Source organism: Myotis daubentonii, chromosome 11, assembly GCF_963259705.1.
Source record: "Myotis daubentonii chromosome 11, mMyoDau2.1, whole genome shotgun sequence".
Classification (NCBI taxonomy): domain Eukaryota; kingdom Metazoa; phylum Chordata; class Mammalia; order Chiroptera; family Vespertilionidae; genus Myotis; species Myotis daubentonii.
In genome coordinates this window covers 24,376,632-24,396,964 of record NC_081850.1, presented here as the reverse complement: position 1 = coordinate 24,396,964, position 20,333 = coordinate 24,376,632, and the positions used below count along the sequence as shown (strand labels likewise).

The following is a 20,333-nucleotide window of genomic DNA, read 5'->3' as shown; positions in this document are numbered from 1 at the left end:
TCCTGAGAATCTAGATCTAATTTTTTATTATCCTGTCACAATTCAAGAAAGTATGAACATAAGTCATTATTAAAGGTATATTTAGTTAACTTAGTCCAAGAAAGAACAGTTATTTTTTAAAGACTGGATTCCTGCCTAGCTATTCCCTTGAATACAATGGCAAATTAGTGGAAAATAAAGATTTTTTATGATTTTGCCTTTTTGATTTGCATCTTGTTTACTGAATACAGGAACTGAATGATCAAAATATAATCCCTGCTACAACCAACCTTGGAACAATGATGTGATTTAAAAAGCAAACACATTACAACCCATTAAAACATGTCCTCACTTTTTCTTACTGCTGGTCTCATCTTTGCTTTCTTCATTGCTATCTCCATTATGTTGTGGTTGATTACTGTCTTGAGCATCAGATCCTCCATTTAGAGTCTTTGAACCTTTAGAAGGAGTCCAATAAAAAAAACTGTTAGATCTTCTAATACTTTAGATATCCTCTAAAGATCAAAGTCAAAAATAAAACATGGCCCTGAAATTTCTAATACTTAATCTGTTTTATTTGTAATCCTTAGGGTAGAGCTGAGGCACTCAGTAAGAAGCAGGGTTGCTGCACATATTCACAGGAAAAGGAGGTTATCAGCAAGAGGGTAGTACAGCTCTCTGGAGCATTATGATTCAATATATTTCTCGGGGGGAAAAAAAAATCTCATACGTCATTACTGATATTTCAGAACAAAAAATGTCAAAAATAGTACTAACATGATTTTGTGCCCTATTACTAAGTAAACAATAAGGCCTTCCATGTAAACTTAACTAAGAACACCTATATGGATTCCCTAATAAATGAGCACAACATCCTTCTGAATGTTGGTTTCTACATTAAGCAGCTGCTGCTAAGACTTGCAATAACACGAAATTTCGGGTACTGATTCTGTTTTAAGAGTCTATCACAGATAACATCCTAAAATACTTAAGGTTCAAATGGCATTATCCAGAATTTGCTTTGATATAATCTTCAGGGTTGTCACAGAAAAACGTGATGGGGCTATACGAGAGCAATGGTCACTTGTATAACTGCTCAAGTTGGTGATAGAGGGACATAGAAAGTTCATTTCTCTTTTGTGTAGATAAGAAATTTTTCCTAATTTCAATTAAGGAAATAACTACTAACAGTGTTGATCTTTGAACATCATGGGGTCGAACTGTAGTATTTCAATGAATACTGTAAATATATTTTCTCTTTATGTTTTCATAATTTTCTTTTCTCAAGCTTACTTTAAGAATATAGTATATAATACATACACAAATTATGTGTTAGCTGACGGTTGCCATTAAGGCTTCCAGTCAACAGTATGCTATTAGTAGTTAAGTTTTGGGAGGAGTCAAAATTTCTATGTGGATTTTTTACTGCGAAGGGGGTTGGCACCCCTCATGCCCACATTGTTCTGCTATATGCAGAAGAGACCTTTTTGTAATTTAATGTAGATAAGGTATTAATGAGATATATCAAAGCCATTTTCTTAAAAGCAGTCCCAACAAAGAATTTACCACACACATACCTGTTTGTTCCTTTTCTAGCTTTTTGTTTGGCCCTTTCTTCCCTTGATCTTTGGTTTTATTTGCTTCTTCGTGCTGTCTTTGTTCGGCAAGAGATTTATTCAGTACCTGTGTGATTACTGAATCTCCTTCACCAACCAAAAACATGTTCTTAAACTTGTTATACAACATGGTAGATTTTTCCATGATAATCTGACTCACTTTGAATCGTCGTATCTAAGAAAACAAAATACACTCATAATTATTTTCCCAACTGATTTTTAAATGTTACTTTTTAATGAAGTTGGTTTTGAGGAAATTTAAAAATCGGCATGACTTAAGATCACTTACTTTTTTCAGTGTTGTAATCATCTCGGTGTGTTTCTGAGCTTGTTGCATTGTGACCTGAAGTGAAGCTAGTTCATCCAAGGCCTCAATACATCTGTCCACATCCTTTATAAAATAGTAATTTTATAACTGTTAATTACCACAACCTTTATGACCTATTTTTAAATATTACTTTTAAAATTTCAAATAACAAGGCAGTATAAAATAACCAGTGATAGTCCCTTTTACCTTAAATTTATCCATATTTATAAAACCATGTGAGAAAATGAAGCTATAAAAGCAGCACTGTATTTTTAAATGAGGTAAACACTTACAAGATTATCAATTTTGAGTGAATTTTTTATTTCAGCATGTATCCTTTGAAGTCGAGAATCCATTGATGTTTCTATAAATTAAAATGTGAAACAGTAAATAGTTTTTCCAAAACCAGTTTTTCTGTATAACATAAGCAAAAGTATAATGGAAAGATTTGGTGAACTTTTTAAATGTTCTTTATCTTCCTGCATCACTAAGAAGTTATCTGTCATTCTTAGTATTTGGTTTAGAAAAGCAACATTCATTATATAAGAGAAAACTCGCCATCTAGCTTCGTATTTGTAAAATAAGCAGTCCGTACCCAATAGAGTCTTAATTTTTAAACATCTGCTTCACCTTACACGTTTAAGGAAAAACACAATTTCTATCTGAAACCATATTTGTCAAAAAATGGGAAAATACCTAGCTTTTGACAATGTTACAAAAATTTGATTTATCAAATAATGAGCATTAAAATAAATGACTCCTGCCCTAACCGGTTTGGCTCAGTGGGTAGAGCGTCAGCCTGAGGACTCCAGGGTCCCAGGTTCGATTTCGGTCAAAGGCATGTACCTTGGTTGTGGGCACATCCCCAGTGGGGAGTATGCAGGAGGCAACTGATTGATGTTTCGAACTCTCTATCCCTCTCCCTCCCTCTCTGTAAAAAATCAATACAATATATTTTTTTAGAAAATAAAAAAATGACTCCTTAGCAAGTTCACCTGGTTATATACTTACAATACAAGGCAATGTATATAGACTCCATTAGGGACTTAAAATTTATTTGTAGATTTGAAGAACATGAAATGACATATTTCAAAACCTACACATAAAGTTTTATGATTTCCTTTCTCTGTATAACTTAAATCATCTTAGAAAGTGAAATAACTAACCTCGCTTCTTCTCCACTTTCTTAACTTCTGGCTTCTTTCCTTCATCTTTATTCTGCCTATCAAATGTTAATACAGATATTTGAAAACATTGGAACTTTGTGATAGATTATCATATATTCACAATCCCTTATGTAAAGTTAAAATTTTTTTCTTTAAAATAGTAAGTCAATAGCCTAGATCACAGAGTTCTAATTCTTAGAACTGCAATGCCATAGCATTAATTGCTATAAATACAAGCAAACTTGTAAAAACATGCTAAAATAATCTAACGGTCTATTGTTTCATTGGCATCACAAATAAAATTTTAATAGTCGCCATGGTAAAATTTTTTTTCAACAGTAAATTGTGTATTGTTGCAAGACCAGTATCATCAGGGCCAATTGACAGGCCATAGTGAGAAGAGAATGCTTATAATTGTTTCATAAATTCCACATCACACTTACTTTAAAAAGTAACGTATTATAAAAGACTGATTTAATTATTCCCATATCTCCGAAGGTTAATTTCAGGGGTTTGAAGTTCATTTCCACATTAAATAGGTGTTACTGTTTTATAAAAATGTTTTTGCCAACATGTCAAGCTTAGATGATATTTACTAACATTTACATACCATTTCACAAATGAAAAGGTACTGTGCTACTGCAAATAACCATTTAAAATGAATTATTAATTTCTAGTACCTTGATTTGGAGTTTGAGCCTTATAAACATTCAAATAGACAAGAACAAACAATATCTAAAAATCAGGGTGTTTTTTTTTAAAAAAACTTTATTTTAAAATTTTGGTTACAGTTTCATTTTTGTTCTTAACAAGGCTATGTTTAATCTCTCAGGATTAAAAAACAATTAAGATTCTAAAGAATTAAACAACAAAGGAATGTGAAGGGAAGGGCACAACTGCCCCCATTATCCGGGGTATGATAGCTATTCCAGTTTAACACCTAACTTCAAAACAAAATTAAAGTTTATATTTTCTAAATGAAATAATGTACAACCACCATCTTTTCAGCTTATTCTAATTTTCATACACAAAGCTTCATTTTAAGCTTGGAAAAAACTTTTTGCCGACCTTAGTATGTAGTGTGTACCTTACAGAAAATTTAACAATCGTAATACAGTATTAATGCCATTAATGAAGTCCTCAATTTAGTATCTGGAACATTCTTCCATCAAAGGGGGGGAAGGGGAAATTCAGTCCAATGAGTCTGTCTCAAGATCTTCATCTCTTGTTTGCTCCACTTGTATTTTCTTTTCAGTAACTGGATTAATGCTTTGAGCCCAAAATGAGATATATTTTTTATTACTGTAGATTACATGTTGTTTGGCTGGGAATACAATACAATAAACTTTATTTTGCATAATGCATTTCACACAAGCTGCATCTGAAATGCTTTACAGAGCAAAACTGTCCAAGTACAAAGTTTTGTAATAACAGGAGAAGGAAAGAAAACACAAATATTAGAATTTGAGAAAGTTACATTCGGAGGACATTCAAAAAGAAACTGAAACACAAAGATAACGTTGGATTATTAAGGAAGGATTGGGCTAGATTTTTTACTAAGCAATAGCTAATTTTATATCTTAATTTGGAGAGCACAATAAAGTTAAAAACAAACAATGCAACAACTTTTCAGTGAAAGGATTGAAAAGGACAGGAAGAAAAAATAACTAATAGTCACAGAAATGGTCAAAGTCTAGTCTAACAGATAAAAGGGAGTAACATGTCTGAGCTTTAGATAAGTTTTTATTACTCCCTCAAGCAGCTGAAACCACTTATATATCCTCCAAACTAAGAAAGCAGATGGTCAAATGCTGCACTTGTAAAGAAAGACTTTTGGCTTACAAATATATGAAGAAAAAGCACAAATTTAGGAGTACTCTAAAGAATTACTGCTTATCATTAAGTCTCTTAGTGACGTAGAGCATGTTTTTAAAATCACCTCACTAAAAAAAAGTTTAGTCAGAATAATGCCAGAGAAATATTTTTCAGAGAAAGAACTCAGAAATGACAGTCTAAAGACTGTCATTTGTTTAGGAAAACAAATGTAACACATGAAGCCTAATTATCATTGCCATTGCTGTTTTCCTTCCAATCAAATTATTTTGTAGAATAAAATTAAAGGGGAAAATTCCCTATGTTAAGTATATATTCAAGTATGAGAACTTTAAGAGAAATCAGCTTTGAAATTGATTTATATTATACACATCTAATGCAAACCCTGTCAGCCTTTAGATTTACTGTTACTGGCTTTTGGGTTTCCAACTGTGCTTTTGTTATTTTTGCTGGTCTTTTGAGGGTGGCCTGCTGGTGGTATGACAATAAGGATATTTCTTTCATTCCACTCTGTCTGTATTTAACGTTATACAAATAAATAGTAGAGGATGAAGACACTTTCTACAGAGCCACTAACAGTAAAATCTTATCTGCACTTTGAGTTTAAATTAAAAATACAGAAGGTGATTCCCCTTAGTACATTTCATCCTCTTACTTAGAAAAGGGAGCCTAAAGCATAATTATCATCATATACTAAAGATTATTTTCATATCACATGGATAAAGTCACTTTAAAAGGCTTCTTAAAGTCTGGAAAATGAGATCCCATTGTTTAAAAATGTCATGCTAGCTTTAGAAAGAAGTAAAAATTTAGAATAAGAAAATACTTACTGCTCTGTTTCCATTTGTTCCTCTTGCTTGCGTTTTCTATCTGCTGCTTCTTTCTCATGTTGGCCTTTCAGCATATTCCTCCTATGAGCGGTCTGAAAGTTTCTTCCACCTTTTCTCTTCTGTTTTGAGAATTAGGATGGATTTAGCTCATCTCAGAATTATACATACTTTTGTCAACTTTAACACTTTATGATTTTGGGAACTAAAATCTATTTTCTGCACTGCTATAGGAGTGATGATCTTTGCTTAAAATGAAGTTTGTCAGTACCTCACTGGTTTAGTGACAACTACACTGCTCAATCTATCCAATTTGAAATTTTGGACTTCTAAAGTGTTAAGTAATCATATAAAAATAAATAAAGGACCTATACAACCTGGGTCTACAGATCTCCAAGGGTATACAAAGAAAAGGACACATAGCTTAAACAAAATTCCTAAGCCAATAGGCACCCAAATAAAGAGAGTAGGCCTAAAGAGTAGTAAGAATTTCACTGAAAATTAGATCCTATTAACCAATGTCATCCCCCTAAATTTAATTTTTAAAAAGTTTATAACACTTAATATCATATAATTTTGAAGAGGTAAGATAAATTTAGAATGCACAGTAAATTAACGTTTAAAATGTTTTTAAACATAGCTAACTCAAGTTTATTCAGAAAGATAAAGAAATTCAGTTTAACTTTTAATCACATTTATAGACTTTCTCAAAGATACTATGTGACCTGGCTTTAAGGCTGGTAAACTGAACTCTAATATATTATTATACAACTAGAGGCCTGATGCACGATACATATCAAACTAAAAACAAATATTTTATTTGATAGTTAAAACATCCTACCTTTTCACCTTCTTGATCATCTCCTTCCTCTTCAGAATCAGAGGTTGACGTAACCCCTGTTTTAGCTAAGTTTTTCCTTTTAGATTCAAGTTCCTTCTTCCCCTCCTTTTTGTCTGGCTCTTTTCTTGGCTTATCTTCTTCCTTCTGGCCCTCTTCATCCTTTTTAAGCTGCTTTTTAGATTGTTTTTCCTCTTGCCCCTTTTTCTTACTTTTGTCTTCTTCAGTTACCCTATTTAAGCGAATGCAACAATGGAAAATAAATTTTTATGTATAATTAATACTTATCATTCAACTAAACTCTCTCAGTCAGCCAAATAAATGTTTTTAGAAAACAATAAGCTATAATTTATTTGTATTTAAAATATTTTTAAGTAAAATATAACTGAAAGTCCATCACCCAGTCACAAAAGGAAAAGAACATCCTTTTAATATAAATTACAAGATTCAAAAACTATAGTGGCATTAGGCTAACGGGAAAGTGATTCTCCACCCCCCCCCCTTTTTTTTTTTTACAAATTTTGTATAATGGGACTCATTCACTGAAAAAAAGAAAATAATATCAAGTATTATCTTACTTGCCAAGTTGCCATTTTCTTGACTCTGTGGATATAGTAATGTGTAAGATAGGAGAGTCCCTGAACGTTTTGAACTTATATTCTACATATTCATAAGAAATTAGTTTAAAAAGTAGAAACACTGGGAAACATACAATTGCATGTGAACTGCGTATGATCAAATATTGTAATTTTAGAATTAAAAGAAGGAGTCTTTACAAGGTAAAAAGCTCCCAACTTATACATATAAACTACATGGCCAGTTAAATGTAGTATCCCTATAGAACGCCCTATCCCTAAAGAACTTTAGCATTCCCATCAACACTGGATTTCATAGACCACTAAAAAAGTCAACTTACTGAAATTGCTCCTAATCCTAACATATCATTGGATGGTATTTATGCTAACAAGTACAGCAGATAAAACTGAGTATGTTTTAACAGGCTCTAGAAGAATCAAATGATGCTAACTACATAACTTTATAGTGTGTGTGTGTGTGTATTCAACTAAAGTACAAAGAAATACAACTTGAAGTTTGGATGAGCTGTTTTAAGACAAACCTTTTTTACTGTTTAAGTAATTCTATTGAAATTTTCACATTACACAATTATATCAATGAATTTGAAAGCTGGAAGGGACCTATGTGACCTGGCTTTAAGGCTGGTAAACTGAACTCTACTATATTATTATACAACTAGAGGCCTGATGCACGAAATTCATGCAAGGGGCTCTGGCCCCCACTGCTGCGGCAGCAGACAGGGGCCTCTGCCACCTCTGTGGACATCCGGTCTAATTAGCATATTACGCCTTTATTATTATAGATAGGTAAAACTCTCACATGTGATAACTCATAAGAAAGCTGGAATGGAATGGGTTGAAAGTTAGTCCAACCCATTCCATTTGACAAATGAGAAAATGATGATGCAAAACGTCAATAATTAGCCCAATAACCTCCTACCAAACTTGCTTCCTTGAACCCTTAAGAGATTATTAAATTGGAAAAGATAAAAAATTATTCTATCACTTTAGAAATTGTCACATAACTATCATTAAGTATGCTTATTTTCAAATATCAAATGGATTTCTTCCTTTACTTTTAACCGATGGAAGAAATTTACTATTTCCACAAATGTGAATATTTTCATCATAATTTCATTGAGATAGGAAGAATATAATGTAAAAAGCATTTTCATGGCTCTTATTAGCTACTGACCACTTGCCTCTCCCAAAATGTTACCCACCCCATGGATGGAAGCAGATATTAAAATACAAATAACCTTTGACCCAACACATCTGCTTCTAGCACTGTATTCTTACCAATATATCTGTACATTACAAAACAATAGAAGATAGTGTTTTTAAAAAGATGTACCTATAGCCCTGGCCAGTGTGCTAAATAGTTAGAGCGTTGGCCCGCAGAACTAAGGGTCACGGGTTCAATTCCTGATTAAGAGCACAACCTGGGTTGCAGGTTCAAGCCCTGGTCAGTCAGAATGCACATGGAAGGCAAGCAACTGATGTGTCCCTCTCACATCAATGTTTCTTTCTCTCTTTCTTCTCTCCCTCCACCCCTTTCCCCAAAAATTAATGGAAAAAAGATCCTCGGGTGAGGATTGACCAAGAAGGGGAAGGGAGGGGAAAGGAGGGGAGGGGGAAGAAAGAAAGATCTATAAATGGGATGGATCTTAGGAATTATAATACACAATGGAATACCATACAGCTGTTTTTAAAGAAAAAAACATGATTAGAAAGTATAAAATCACAAGAAATAGATAATTTCAAGGTTTAATGAACAGTATCAAAGCAGAGAATTACAAAAATGTAATGATCACTACTTGCTAAAAAATAATTTTCCCAATGGTCCTCCTTACCACCTTCTATGAAAACCAGGTTAAACCATAGTGACAACTTTCCTTTTTAATAGGTCAAGGTACAATAGGAAATTTGTATTTGTAAATTCCTTTAGTCTTTTAATGTATAAATTAGCAAAACCTACTGCAAACACACCCAAAATATCACAGTGGCTTATAACAAACTAGAGACCTGGTGCACAAAAATTTGTGCACTCAGAGGGGTCCCTCAACCTGGCCTGTGCCCTCTCGCAGTCTGGGACCCCTCAGGGGATGTCCACCTGCTGGCTTAGGCCTGCTCCCTGGGGGATTGGGCCTAAGTTGGCAGTCAGACATCCTCTGGCAGCCCAGGAGCCCTCGGGGGATGTCCACTTGCCAGCGGGGAGCAAGCCTAAGCTGCAGTTGGACATCCTTAGTGCTGCTGAGGAGGCAGGAGAGGCTCCCACCACCACCACTGCTCTGCTGGCAGCCATCAGCCTGGCTTGTGGCTGAGCAGAGCTCCCCCTGTGGGAGCACACTGACCACCAGGGGGCATCTCCTGCATTGAGTGTCTGCCCCCTGGTGGTCAGTGTGTGCCATAGTGGCCCTAGTGTTAGGGTCAATTTGCACATTACCCTTTTATTATATAGGATATTTCTTAATTTACATGAGCATTATGAGATGGTTTCAGTTCTTCTGAGCTTATTCCACTGTCTTGTCATTTCAGGACCCACGCAGAGAAGCTATCACTGACAGATACATGCTGTTCTCATGGTGGAAAGCGGAAGTTTCAAAAGAACTTATCCAGCCCTAACCGGCTTGGCTCAGTGGATAGAGCATCGGCCTGCGGACCGAAGGGTCCCAGGTTCGATTCTGGCCAAGGGCACATGCCTGAGCTGCGGGCTCCATCCCCAGTGTGGGGTGTGCAGGAGGCAGCCAATCAATGATTCTCTCTCATCACTGATGTTTCTGTCTCTCTTTCTCCCTTCCTCTCTGAAATCAATAAAGAAATATATTAAAAAAAAAAAACTTATCCAATTTAGCTGTGCATTCCACTGAGTTTCTTTTCAGATCCACAGCCGAGTGCCTATTGCCAATGCCCAGTCTACATATAGTGTGAATTAAAAATAAATATAGCAAGATACTGCTATTTTGCAGTTGTCCATCACCTCAGCAAAAAGCTGTTAGTACAAAGAAATTGATACCAGCAACCCAAACATAAAATATGTGACCTATCTGGCTTTGAGGATGGAAAACTAAACTCAAATATATTTATACAATGGGTAAAACTGTCACATGTGAAAACTCACAAGAAAATACATTCAGTGAACTTGTGACTTTCAGTAAAGAAGAGGTTTCAAGATAGAATGCTGGGATCTCGAGTTGGCTGTTACCAAGATAAATAGGGTACTTTAAGAAAGAAATGAGTTCAAAAAAATAATACGAAAACAAAAAGAACACAAAAATTCCATGCATTTCAGGTTGAAAGTTGCCTCCATCCTGTAAAATATTTTCAAATTCAGAGACTGGGTTCAAAGATCCAATCAAGGGTAAGCTGCCAGCCTTTCCTTAAGAATTCAAATTTGGTACCTTGATCCTTCAGATGGACAAATAGTTCTAGGGTAAAGAGACCAAGGGGTGTGTTTTCAGGAAAACCAACTCAAAGTGCCTGTAATTAAGTATAAAAGATAAGCATGCTTAGCCAGTGTGGTGGTTGAGTGCCAACCCATGAAACAGGTTACTGGTTGAGTCCCTATTGGGGAATATGCCTGGGTTGTAGGCTCGATCCCCAGTGGGGGGCATGAAGGAGGCAGTCGATCTATGTTTCTCTCTCATCAATGTTTCTATTTCTCTATCCTCTTTTCCTCTCTGGAAATCATTAAAAACTTTTTTTTTTTTTTTAAAGATAAGCATGTCTGGGAACCTTTTTTTAAAAAAAATCTTTATTGTTGAAAGTGTTACATATGTCCCCTTTTTCCCCACTGACCCCTCTAGCCCACACCTGCCCCCTGCCTTCACCACCCTACTGTCTGTGTCCATGGACATTATGCATATACTAGAGGCCCGATGCACGAAATTCGTACAAGGGTGGGCCTTCCTTCTCCCGGCTGCCGGCACCAGCTTCCCTCTGGCACCCAGGACCCGGGCTTCCTTCTGGCCACTTTTAGTCCAGAAGGATGTTCAGTCTAATTAGCATATTACGCTTTTATTATTATAGATGCATACAAGTTCTTTGGTTGATCTCTTCCCACCTACCCCACCTTCCCTCTGAGATTGGACAGTGAGACCACACTGCACACAAAGCTGACTAGAATGCAACACATACACACTAACAATACAGTATTATTACCAAAACTAACACCAGCCTACATCAAAAGTAATGGAGATCTAAAAAGGAACCTTGAGCCCCTAACTTCTCATAGTCCGAAAGCAGACTAAGAACTACTCAACTGGTAAGGAGGATAACATTCGCCAATGAACTTTTCACATGCAACTCAGCATGATAATGAAAAGCACAGAGCTCTCAGAGGAATCAGCCAAAAGCCATGCAGAGAAACGGACTAGGAAGATACTCTCAGGGGAATCTGGAGTCTAATCAAAGGAGATCTCCCAGTATGTTCCCAGCATAATTTCAGATTTCCTATTAACAATGCTGTGCACCTCTTAAACCTCTCCTTTCCAAATGGGAATATTTATTTTGATTTCCTGTCGCAGATCAACATGGGTGTCTAAAGGGGAGCGGAGAACAGATAACTTGTGTTTTCAGTTCCTAAGTATCCAGAGCAAAGCCTTATGTTGATCATGAAAAGCTAGATTTTGTGTCTGGTGTCATAATTCATCTAAAGATCAGGATCAATGAGATTTATGTGGTATGTTTTTTTTTAAAAAAAATAATTTATTTTTATTTTTTAAATATTTTTATTGATTTCAGAGACGAAGGGAGAGGAGAGAGAGAGATAGAAACATCAATGATGAGAAAGAATCATTGATCGGCTGCCTCTTGCACACCCCCTTACTGGGGTTGAGCCCACAACCTATTCAAGTGCCCTTGGCTGTAATCGAACCCGGGACCCTTCAGTCCAAAAGCCGATGCTCTATCCACTGAGCCAAACCAGCTAGGCTATGTGGTATATTTTAAAACAAAACCAAACTCACCTGCATATGTACCTAACTTAATTTCACTACAGTAGTTAATATGTTGTAATTCTATGCCACTTAGGAAGGGAGAGGGACAGGGACAGGAAGAGGGAGAGGGAGAGGAAAACATCAATGATGAGACAATCATTGATTGGCTGCCTCCTGCATGCCCCACACTGGGTATAGAGCCCGCAACCTAGGCATGTGCCCTGACTGGGAACTGGACCGTGACCTCCTGGTTTATGGGTCAACGCTCAACCACTGAGCCACATCGGCTGGGCTAAGTAGTAGTACTTTTAAGTAAGCTATTCTGGAAGAGATAAAAAAAGATTTGTGGAAATTGCTTCAAGAACACTTTGCCTAAAATTTCCTTAAACATACTATCTGTCCAAATTCCCTATTACAGATTTTACCCTGCATTTTCTATTTTACCAATTTTTAATGTTTATATAATAAAAAACTAGTTTTCCTCATAATTTTTAGAAAAATAGAATAACAAATATCCTATACAATAAAACTAGTAAAAAGGCAAAGAGATTTATGTTATTTAAAGTCAAATGTCTAACACTGCATAACTATACATTAAAAATGAACTTACATGTCACTCTCTGAAGGACAGGTCTGTTTTACCATTTTGGGTCTGCCTCTTGGTTTTGGGATCTTGACTTCTGTAGCTAAGATTCACAGGAAAAAAAAAAATCTGTAACTACCAGCTTTCCCTTCAAATGTAAACCTCACATATAAAGATTACAAATGATATACTGGGGTGGGCAAAAATAGATTTATTGATGGCAATAAAGAACTCTGTGCTTGAGGATAGCAGGTAGACTTCAAGAATAATGAAGGCTGGCAATTTGAGTACTTATGGATTGTATCGAAGTGCACTGTGACATTCTTTTGAGTTAATAAAGTTATTATAATCATTACCATACAAACAACTATAAACCTACTTTTGCTCATCCCTGTTAGAGGAGTATTACTTAGTGGTTTATTAGAGATACTATTATTTTAAGTTTTAAAGATAATATCCTTCCAACAAATCAAAGGAGCAACAGCTGAAAATTTGAATAGATTAACAAAGTAATTTTAAATCTGTCCTTAGTATGGCTGAGAGGGCTTAAAAGAACATCCTTCACTGTTGTTTTAACAAAGTACGACAAAACTATGAGTTGAACTTATATCCAATATTCATATACATATTACAATATTGTGTGTATATGTATATTCACAACTGAAAATTTGTAATCTGATTTCAGTGCTGATGATAGCTGCATACTGTAAAGCAATAATGCAATAATTAAAAATATTGATAACTTTGTTCAAATGCCGTTTCTCTTGCTTTCATTATGAATTATGACTCCATTTGGAAAGCTTATGCTCTCTAAAGTAAGAGGTAAAATAAACCCATCATTCATATAATTTAAACCTCACCACTGCCTCATTTGCCACTTTTAGGGGAAGATAAAACAGAAAATGACAAGCCCCAAGCAATTATTTCAAATTTAAATATTTCATTACACAGAGCAGAAACAAGTTGATCTCCTTTAAAACTTGTACATTATACATAGCTAGTTGCCTATCCAACTATTCCAAAGTATCTGAGGCACAACACTTAAAATATCTGTAACATTAACCATAAGCCAGAGTTTTAAACATTATAATCCTACCTGCAGGTCGTCCTCTTTTAGGACTCACTTTTAGATTAGCAGAGGCTGTTGCTGTTGTCACTACTCCTGCCTCCTCGGTTTCTACTTGCTTTTCTGCCTGAATCACAAAGATTTAATTAACTTATTTAGCAAATAGTAGGCATTCCAGTTTTAGTCAATGGCCAAAATAAGCCACTCTAAGATAACAAATTCAAGTATAAGCATAACTTCCATATGCTATTTTTCAACAGTTGTCTCATCAAGTGAGATCTTCAACTTAGCTTATAATTCTAGTGAACAATTTTAAGAAACAAACAAAAACTTCACTCTTTAGATATTATTAACCTACAAAAGTCATTTGGAAATATAAAGGTAATACTCTCAAAGCAAAATAGTAACCAAAGTATAATATAATTACACTGTAACAACCCATACATTCTTTATAAATGTACTTTAGATATCTAAAAATGCTAACACTTTACACTTAACATAGAACTCAAGTTAATATTCTAATATTAGAAAACGCAAGAAATTAAGTGCTGATTATTTTTTAAACTGTTAATATGTACACATTTTATTTTTGAATGGACTAAGATCTGTTACTGGTTTGTTTTTTTAAATCTTCACTTGAGGTCATTCTTAGAGAGAAGGAAGGGGGAGAGAGAGAGAGAGAGAGAGAGAGAGAGAGAGAGAGAGACAGACAGACACAGACACAGACACAGACACAGACATCCACCCTCCTTATGTGCCCCAATCAGGAATCAGGCCTGCAACCCAGATATGTGACATGAATCGGCAATCCCTTGTGCATATGATGATGCTCAGCCAACTGAGCCACTCCAGCTGGGCTGAAAACTGTTACTCTTATTTTCCATACAGGGGGATTTACTACAGTGTAGGAAATAAATCCCAATGACACTTTGAAAACTATAATGCCCCCAGAGACAATAGCCCCAAATGAGAGTCAATTTAATTGATTCAAGTATTATAGTAGAACAAAGGTTAGGAACCACTAATTAGAAAGGAAATACAATCTTGATCATAATGGAAAAGGGAAGAAACAGTAAAGAGAACCAAGAAGAATGGGAGGACCACTATGAACTGCTGCCCCACCTCCAATTATTTAGAATTCAACAGTAACTAGATCAACAAAAATTAAGGCAATAACACAAAAGCAAGCACAATCCAATGTTGATAAAAAATTAAAAATCTTTAACCAACAATCTGATTTGCAAACTTTTATGAGATAGTGCCCAATACTGGTAAGAATATGGAAAATCATCCTATATAATAAAAGGCTAATATGCAAATTGTCCCCTCGACCGGGAGTTCAACCAACTGTCCACGGCCCCTCCCCCCAGCTGCTCCCACCCCTGATCGGCTCCCCCACCCCGGGCCTCTAGTTCAAATAATAATTACTGATGATCAATAAACTGGTAACACCTTTCTGAAATAGTATCTTTATCAATGAACAATGGCAATAAAGAATATGCGAATCGGACTCAGCAATCCCACTTCTAAGAGTTTATCCATTTCCTTTTTGTTAGTTTTTTTAAACATAACTTTTGCCTTTATAATAGGAATGTAATAATGCATATAATAAGTATTAAAAGTCAATAAACTCATCTAATATAACTCTTGAATTGTTCTTCAAGAAAACTGTTCCTAAACATTACCTCAGGTTGTTTTCTATAATTTTAAGCATTTACAAACCACCTACCCCTACCCCAGGGAGTCAGGCAGCTGTGTTTTTACCAAGTTCCTCAGATATCAAAGATTGAGATCTCAGAACTGTAAGAGCCATTTTTCTATCGAGGCATTAAGAGGGCAAAAGTTCTCCAAAATTCAGTTCAAACTTTTGAGTCTTCAGTTCAAAATAAAACCTCTTCTAGTCGATCAATGATTCTCTCTCATCATTGATCTCTCTCCCCTTCTCCCTTCCTCTCTGAAATCAATAAAAATATATTTAAAAATAAAGCCTCTTCATTTACAATTTCTTCTTTTGCAAATAAATCAAGATATTAAGACTTTATAGGTAGAATGGATCTTTTGAGGAGATTCTAATAAGAGGTAATAAGTTCATTAGTAATTAATACCATAAATAAAAATAACCCTAATCCTAAGCAGAAAATCAGCTCTACCATGGATATGCTTTTTAACTTATGGCAAATCGTTCAAGTAAAATCCATTCCTCATGAAAATAAAAGCAAATTAAGAAATATTTCATCCACAGAAAAGACTATTATTCCACATATACATATATTTAAATTTTAAATGCTAATATTCTGACTGAATTAATTTCTTCTGTATTTTACCTGATCTCACTGAAACCTATAACCCTTTGACACATTTTCTCTCCATTCATTACTCCACTTTCTACCTCTACTCCCTTCATGATCTCACCCCCCTCACATACACTCACCTTATGAAATTACAGTGTTTCTATTCATTCTCAAGCCCTCTGCATAGTTGTTTTGCTGCACCTGTCCCACGTATCTCCAACAGAGGATTACTATAAAACTCTACTTTCCCTGCTCTATTATTCCCTGCTGCTGAGCCCTCCTGAAAAAAATTATACAAATATGCATTCATTTTATACCATCTCAGTTGGGATCTCAAAGCCACCCATTAATCCTTTACCCTGTCTTTTGTAGTACCCTTTTCTCCCTTCACTAGCATAAATTTGCAATTCTTTCTTCTCCCCTTATACCAATCAAGAAGCCTTGCTTTGAATTGAGTGCATGAGAAGGGAGAGACTGAGGCCAGCAGGAAGGAATTTCCTTAATTTCCAAGTCCCTGTAAAAATTTTAATAGCCTACTCCACCCTTCCCTTCAATGTTAAAACGGATGATATGTCCATCAACTCCTTCTTCCTGGCAAGTCTATTCTTTGTAATGTGCCCTCCCTTCTCTCGCATCCAGCATGTCCTGACATACAATAATTCATCTTTCCACATGTTGGATCTTAGTCCTACTTTTGCAAAGAAGCATTAATTCCTCTACTGTATTTTTCCACTTTAAACACTCTCCCTTAACCATGCAAATCCCTGTTGCTGCCTTCTTTCTCCTTTCCTTCAAAGATTTCAGAAACACAGTGTAATTTTAACATTAAATATTTTATTCACCAGCACGCTAAATCTGTTTTACTGTTTAACGTTAAAGCATCCTGCTACATATCTTACTGGAACCCCTCTACACCAGGGCACTACTGACGACTCCCTCATTCTTAAAATTCTGTTCTCCCTTTTGATATGCTTCTCCTAGCTTTCCTCCTGACAGTTCATTCTCAGCAGGAATTATAAAAAGCAACCTTTCATCTCCATTATATTCCCTCAGGATTCTCATTTCTGCATTCTTCCCAGTAAACTTTCTACCTCGACTACTTCAGCTATATTCTATCTTTATATCAGTGATGGCATCTTTAACTTTTACCTTTTCCCCCTTTGGTGTCAGAATAATATATACAGGGTGTCCCCCCCCCAAATGTATACACACACTTTGAATAATTATAAAAGTAGTGTTTATTAAAATACATTTCATTTTCAAAATTGAGCTATCAGCTGTTAAAGTGTGTATACATTTTTTGGGACATCCTATATATCTATATCTATATCTATATCTATATCTATATCTATATCTATATCTATATCTATATATATATCTTTAGTCTTATTTCCACAAGTGATTCACTTCCTCCTCCCCATGCCTCTGCTCCCAAATCAACATCTCTTGTATTCTCAGAATCGAATCTAGTCATACAAGCCAAAAGACCTTAGAGCAGTGGTTCTCAACCTTCCTAATGCCGCAACCCTTTAATACAGTTCCTCATGTTGTGGTGACCCCCAACCATAAAATTATTTTCGTTGGTACTTCATAACTGTAATTTTGCTACTGTAATGAATCGTAACGTAAATATCTGATATGCAGGATGTATTTTCATTGTTACAAATCGATCATAATTAAAGCATAGTGATTAATCACAAAAACAATATGTAATTATATATGTGTTTTCCAATGGTCTTAAGCGACCCCTGTGAAAGGGTCATTCGACCCCCAAAGTGGTTGTGACCCACAGGTTGAGAACCCCTGCCTTAGAGTCATACTAGATTCCGCCCCCTCCCTTCACACCCACTCCCATCAACTATCATCTTTACTCCCTAAAGTGCTCTTATATCCCATCTCTCATGGAATTTACCAAGACACCTGCTATAAAGTTCCTCCTGTCCTTCCAATCTCATGCGAACTCCTTAGTAAGGTGGTCCATAATTTAGTTACCAAGTCACTATCATAACTCCCCACTTAAACTCTCTTGTTTTATGTAGTTATTGTCTGTCTCAACAAAAATGTGTTCAACGAGAACAGAGACCTTATCTTTTTACTTCACTGCTCAATTCTCTGCCTGGGCCAGTGAAGTTAGTATTAAAATCTGAATGAATTAACCAGTAAACTGGTCTCACCAGTCCAATCTAATCCCCATCATTCACACTGCTTTAAGAGGAGACATCTAAAATTTAAAGTGATTCAATGGCTTCCCATCACTTCTCTAAGTTCATGTTGTCCCACATAATATATTTTGTGTACCCTCTTACCTCTAACTTTATGGTCTGGTAATCTGAAATATAACACTTGAAATGCTTGAATGAAATTTTCTCTACACCTCTGTATATATTATTCTAACTGCCTCATATGCCCTTCCCGTCTCTTCATCCATCTGACAAAATTCTTCCTATCATTTAAGATACTGTTAAAGTTATCATAGCCTCTTCCACTCACCTCCCATATAGGATAAAAAGTCACTGTAATTCATTGTTTTCCTATTTTACTTCTTCATTAGATACTGAACTATTAATTTTCTTTGTATCTTTGGCATACAACAGCCTGAGATAAAAATTGGTAAGAAAAACTTCATATCGGGAAAAAAACATTAGTTAAAAGCATAGAATGTATGCTTTCCTAAACTGTCATTTCATGCAACATATTTCTGAGAATAACATAATAATGGACAACACTTATATTAGTACTTTATAATTTATTTTGAGTATTATATGTGTAACATTTTTCTCAACTATTTCATTAGTATATATTATTACCCATTTTATAAACTTGAAACAGCATCATTGAAAGGAATAAAAATTGGTTCATTTTATTTTCTTTACCATTCAACTTATCTTAAGGATGCTGTATCACTATGAAAAGTTTTGCCCTGGCCGGTGTGGCTCACTTGGTTGGAGCATCGTCCCATGCACCGAGGGGTCTTGAGTTCGATTCCTGTCAGAGCACATACCTAATTTGCAGGTGTGAACACAGGCGGGGGCGTATATGGGAGGCAACCAACCGATGTTTCTCTCTCTCCCTTTGTCTCTCTAAAAGTCAATGAAAGCATATCCCCAGATGAAGATTAGGAAAAAAAAAAAAAGAAAAGAAAAACAGTTTTGATAAGTAAACAAAACCTACCCTTTAAACAATTAAAGGAATTAAGAGTAAAAGGCAAAATTTAAGCTAAATGGTAAGGTTTCATTATATCTACTCTTCCTTAGTGCAACTGAAAAATTAGTTAAGCAGTAAAATTACCTTTCTCTTTCTTCCTCTTCTGGCAGCTTTTGGAGTGGTTATGTCAATTGCTTTAGTCACATCCTAGAAAAAATTACAGATGAAATAAAATAAATTTTGCCAAGACTGAAAGAAAATTTCTTAAACTGAAAGTCAAAAGCACACGTCACTACAACTACTAGGGAAATTGGTTTTGCTTCTCTAACCTTTGAAATTATAAACATTAAGTCTTAACATTATCACCCAGCCTGTGTGGACGAGTGGTTGAGCATTCACCCAGGAGGTCATGGTTCAATTTAATTCTGGGTCAGCGCACATGCCAGGGTTGCGGGCTCAACTCCCAGTAGGGGGCATGCAGGAGGCATCCGAACGATTTTCTCTCATCACTGATGTTTCTCTCCCTCTCCCTTCCTCTCTCTGAAATGAATAAAATCATTTTCTTAAAAGCCTTAACATTATCATTGTAAGGTCAAAGTAATAGCCAGTGTATTTGCCAAAAAGTAAAAATTCTTCTCTCTGTCAGATCAAATCTAATAAAGTCACACTTGTTAGCATACCAGGAAGTTTATATATTTAAATTTATGAAATCACTTTTTCTACAGTAAAGTTCTGAATTTTAAGAGGTGGCTGGGATTTTGGAGATCATCTAATAACCATTTCATGAGGCCTAGAAGGGCTAAATGAGTCTCCTTACAGAGTTTGAAATAAACTTAGGTTTTTAAAAATCCAGTTCAATGCCCTTTCCAGTACAGCCATTACACAAAACCTTGCTTTAAAAATATTCCTAACAAATAGTAATCCACTCTTCTTTGGTGGACCTCATATTTTGCACAGCAAAATAACCTCAAATAAAAACATCCATTCATATTAAGGACGCAAAAATTATTTTACAAAACGGTATTTAATATTTACACAAGGAAATAAGTCTTACATTCTCTCATTCATTATCCAACTACTTTATAAGATTACTTTCTACTTTACAATCAAGTAATCATCTCATGTTATAATTTCTTCCTTGCAACAAAATGGATTTAGAATATAAGAGAAA

At 35.3% G+C, this 20,333-nt stretch overlaps 2 protein-coding genes across 9 annotated transcripts in view; one reads left to right on the top strand and one right to left on the bottom strand.

Moving 5' to 3' along the window:
- The window catches only part of SNAPC3 (small nuclear RNA activating complex polypeptide 3), a 43,127-nt gene extending 32,276 nt beyond the window's left edge, over positions 1-10,851 (top strand). For all 4 annotated transcript variants that reach the window (XM_059656626.1, XM_059656625.1, XM_059656623.1 and 1 more), the window contains one exon: positions 9,680-10,851. The gene's annotated coding sequence lies outside the window, so the exon portion shown is untranslated. The remainder of the gene's footprint in view (positions 1-9,679) is intronic.
- The window catches only part of PSIP1 (PC4 and SRSF1 interacting protein 1), a 42,597-nt gene that overhangs the window by 2,154 nt on the left and 20,110 nt on the right, over positions 1-20,333 (bottom strand). Inside the window, exons 6-15 of one of the 5 annotated variants that reach the window (XM_059656617.1) lie at positions 19,307-19,369; positions 13,758-13,854; positions 12,689-12,764; positions 6,570-6,798; positions 5,732-5,850; positions 3,069-3,124; positions 2,196-2,266; positions 1,885-1,986; positions 1,557-1,770; positions 332-437 (exon numbers count right to left, since the gene is read on the bottom strand). In XM_059656617.1, the coding sequence (XP_059512600.1) occupies positions 332-437; positions 1,557-1,770; positions 1,885-1,986; positions 2,196-2,266; positions 3,069-3,124; positions 5,732-5,850; positions 6,570-6,798; positions 12,689-12,764; positions 13,758-13,854; positions 19,307-19,369 (1,133 nt within the window). Of the gene's footprint in view, positions 1-331; positions 438-1,556; positions 1,771-1,884; positions 1,987-2,195; positions 2,267-3,068; positions 3,125-3,871; positions 4,570-5,731; positions 5,851-6,569; positions 6,799-12,688; positions 12,765-13,757; positions 13,855-19,306; positions 19,370-20,333 lie in introns of those variants that run through there. The other 4 variants (XM_059656618.1, XM_059656621.1, XM_059656620.1 and 1 more) reach the window with 4 other exon arrangements.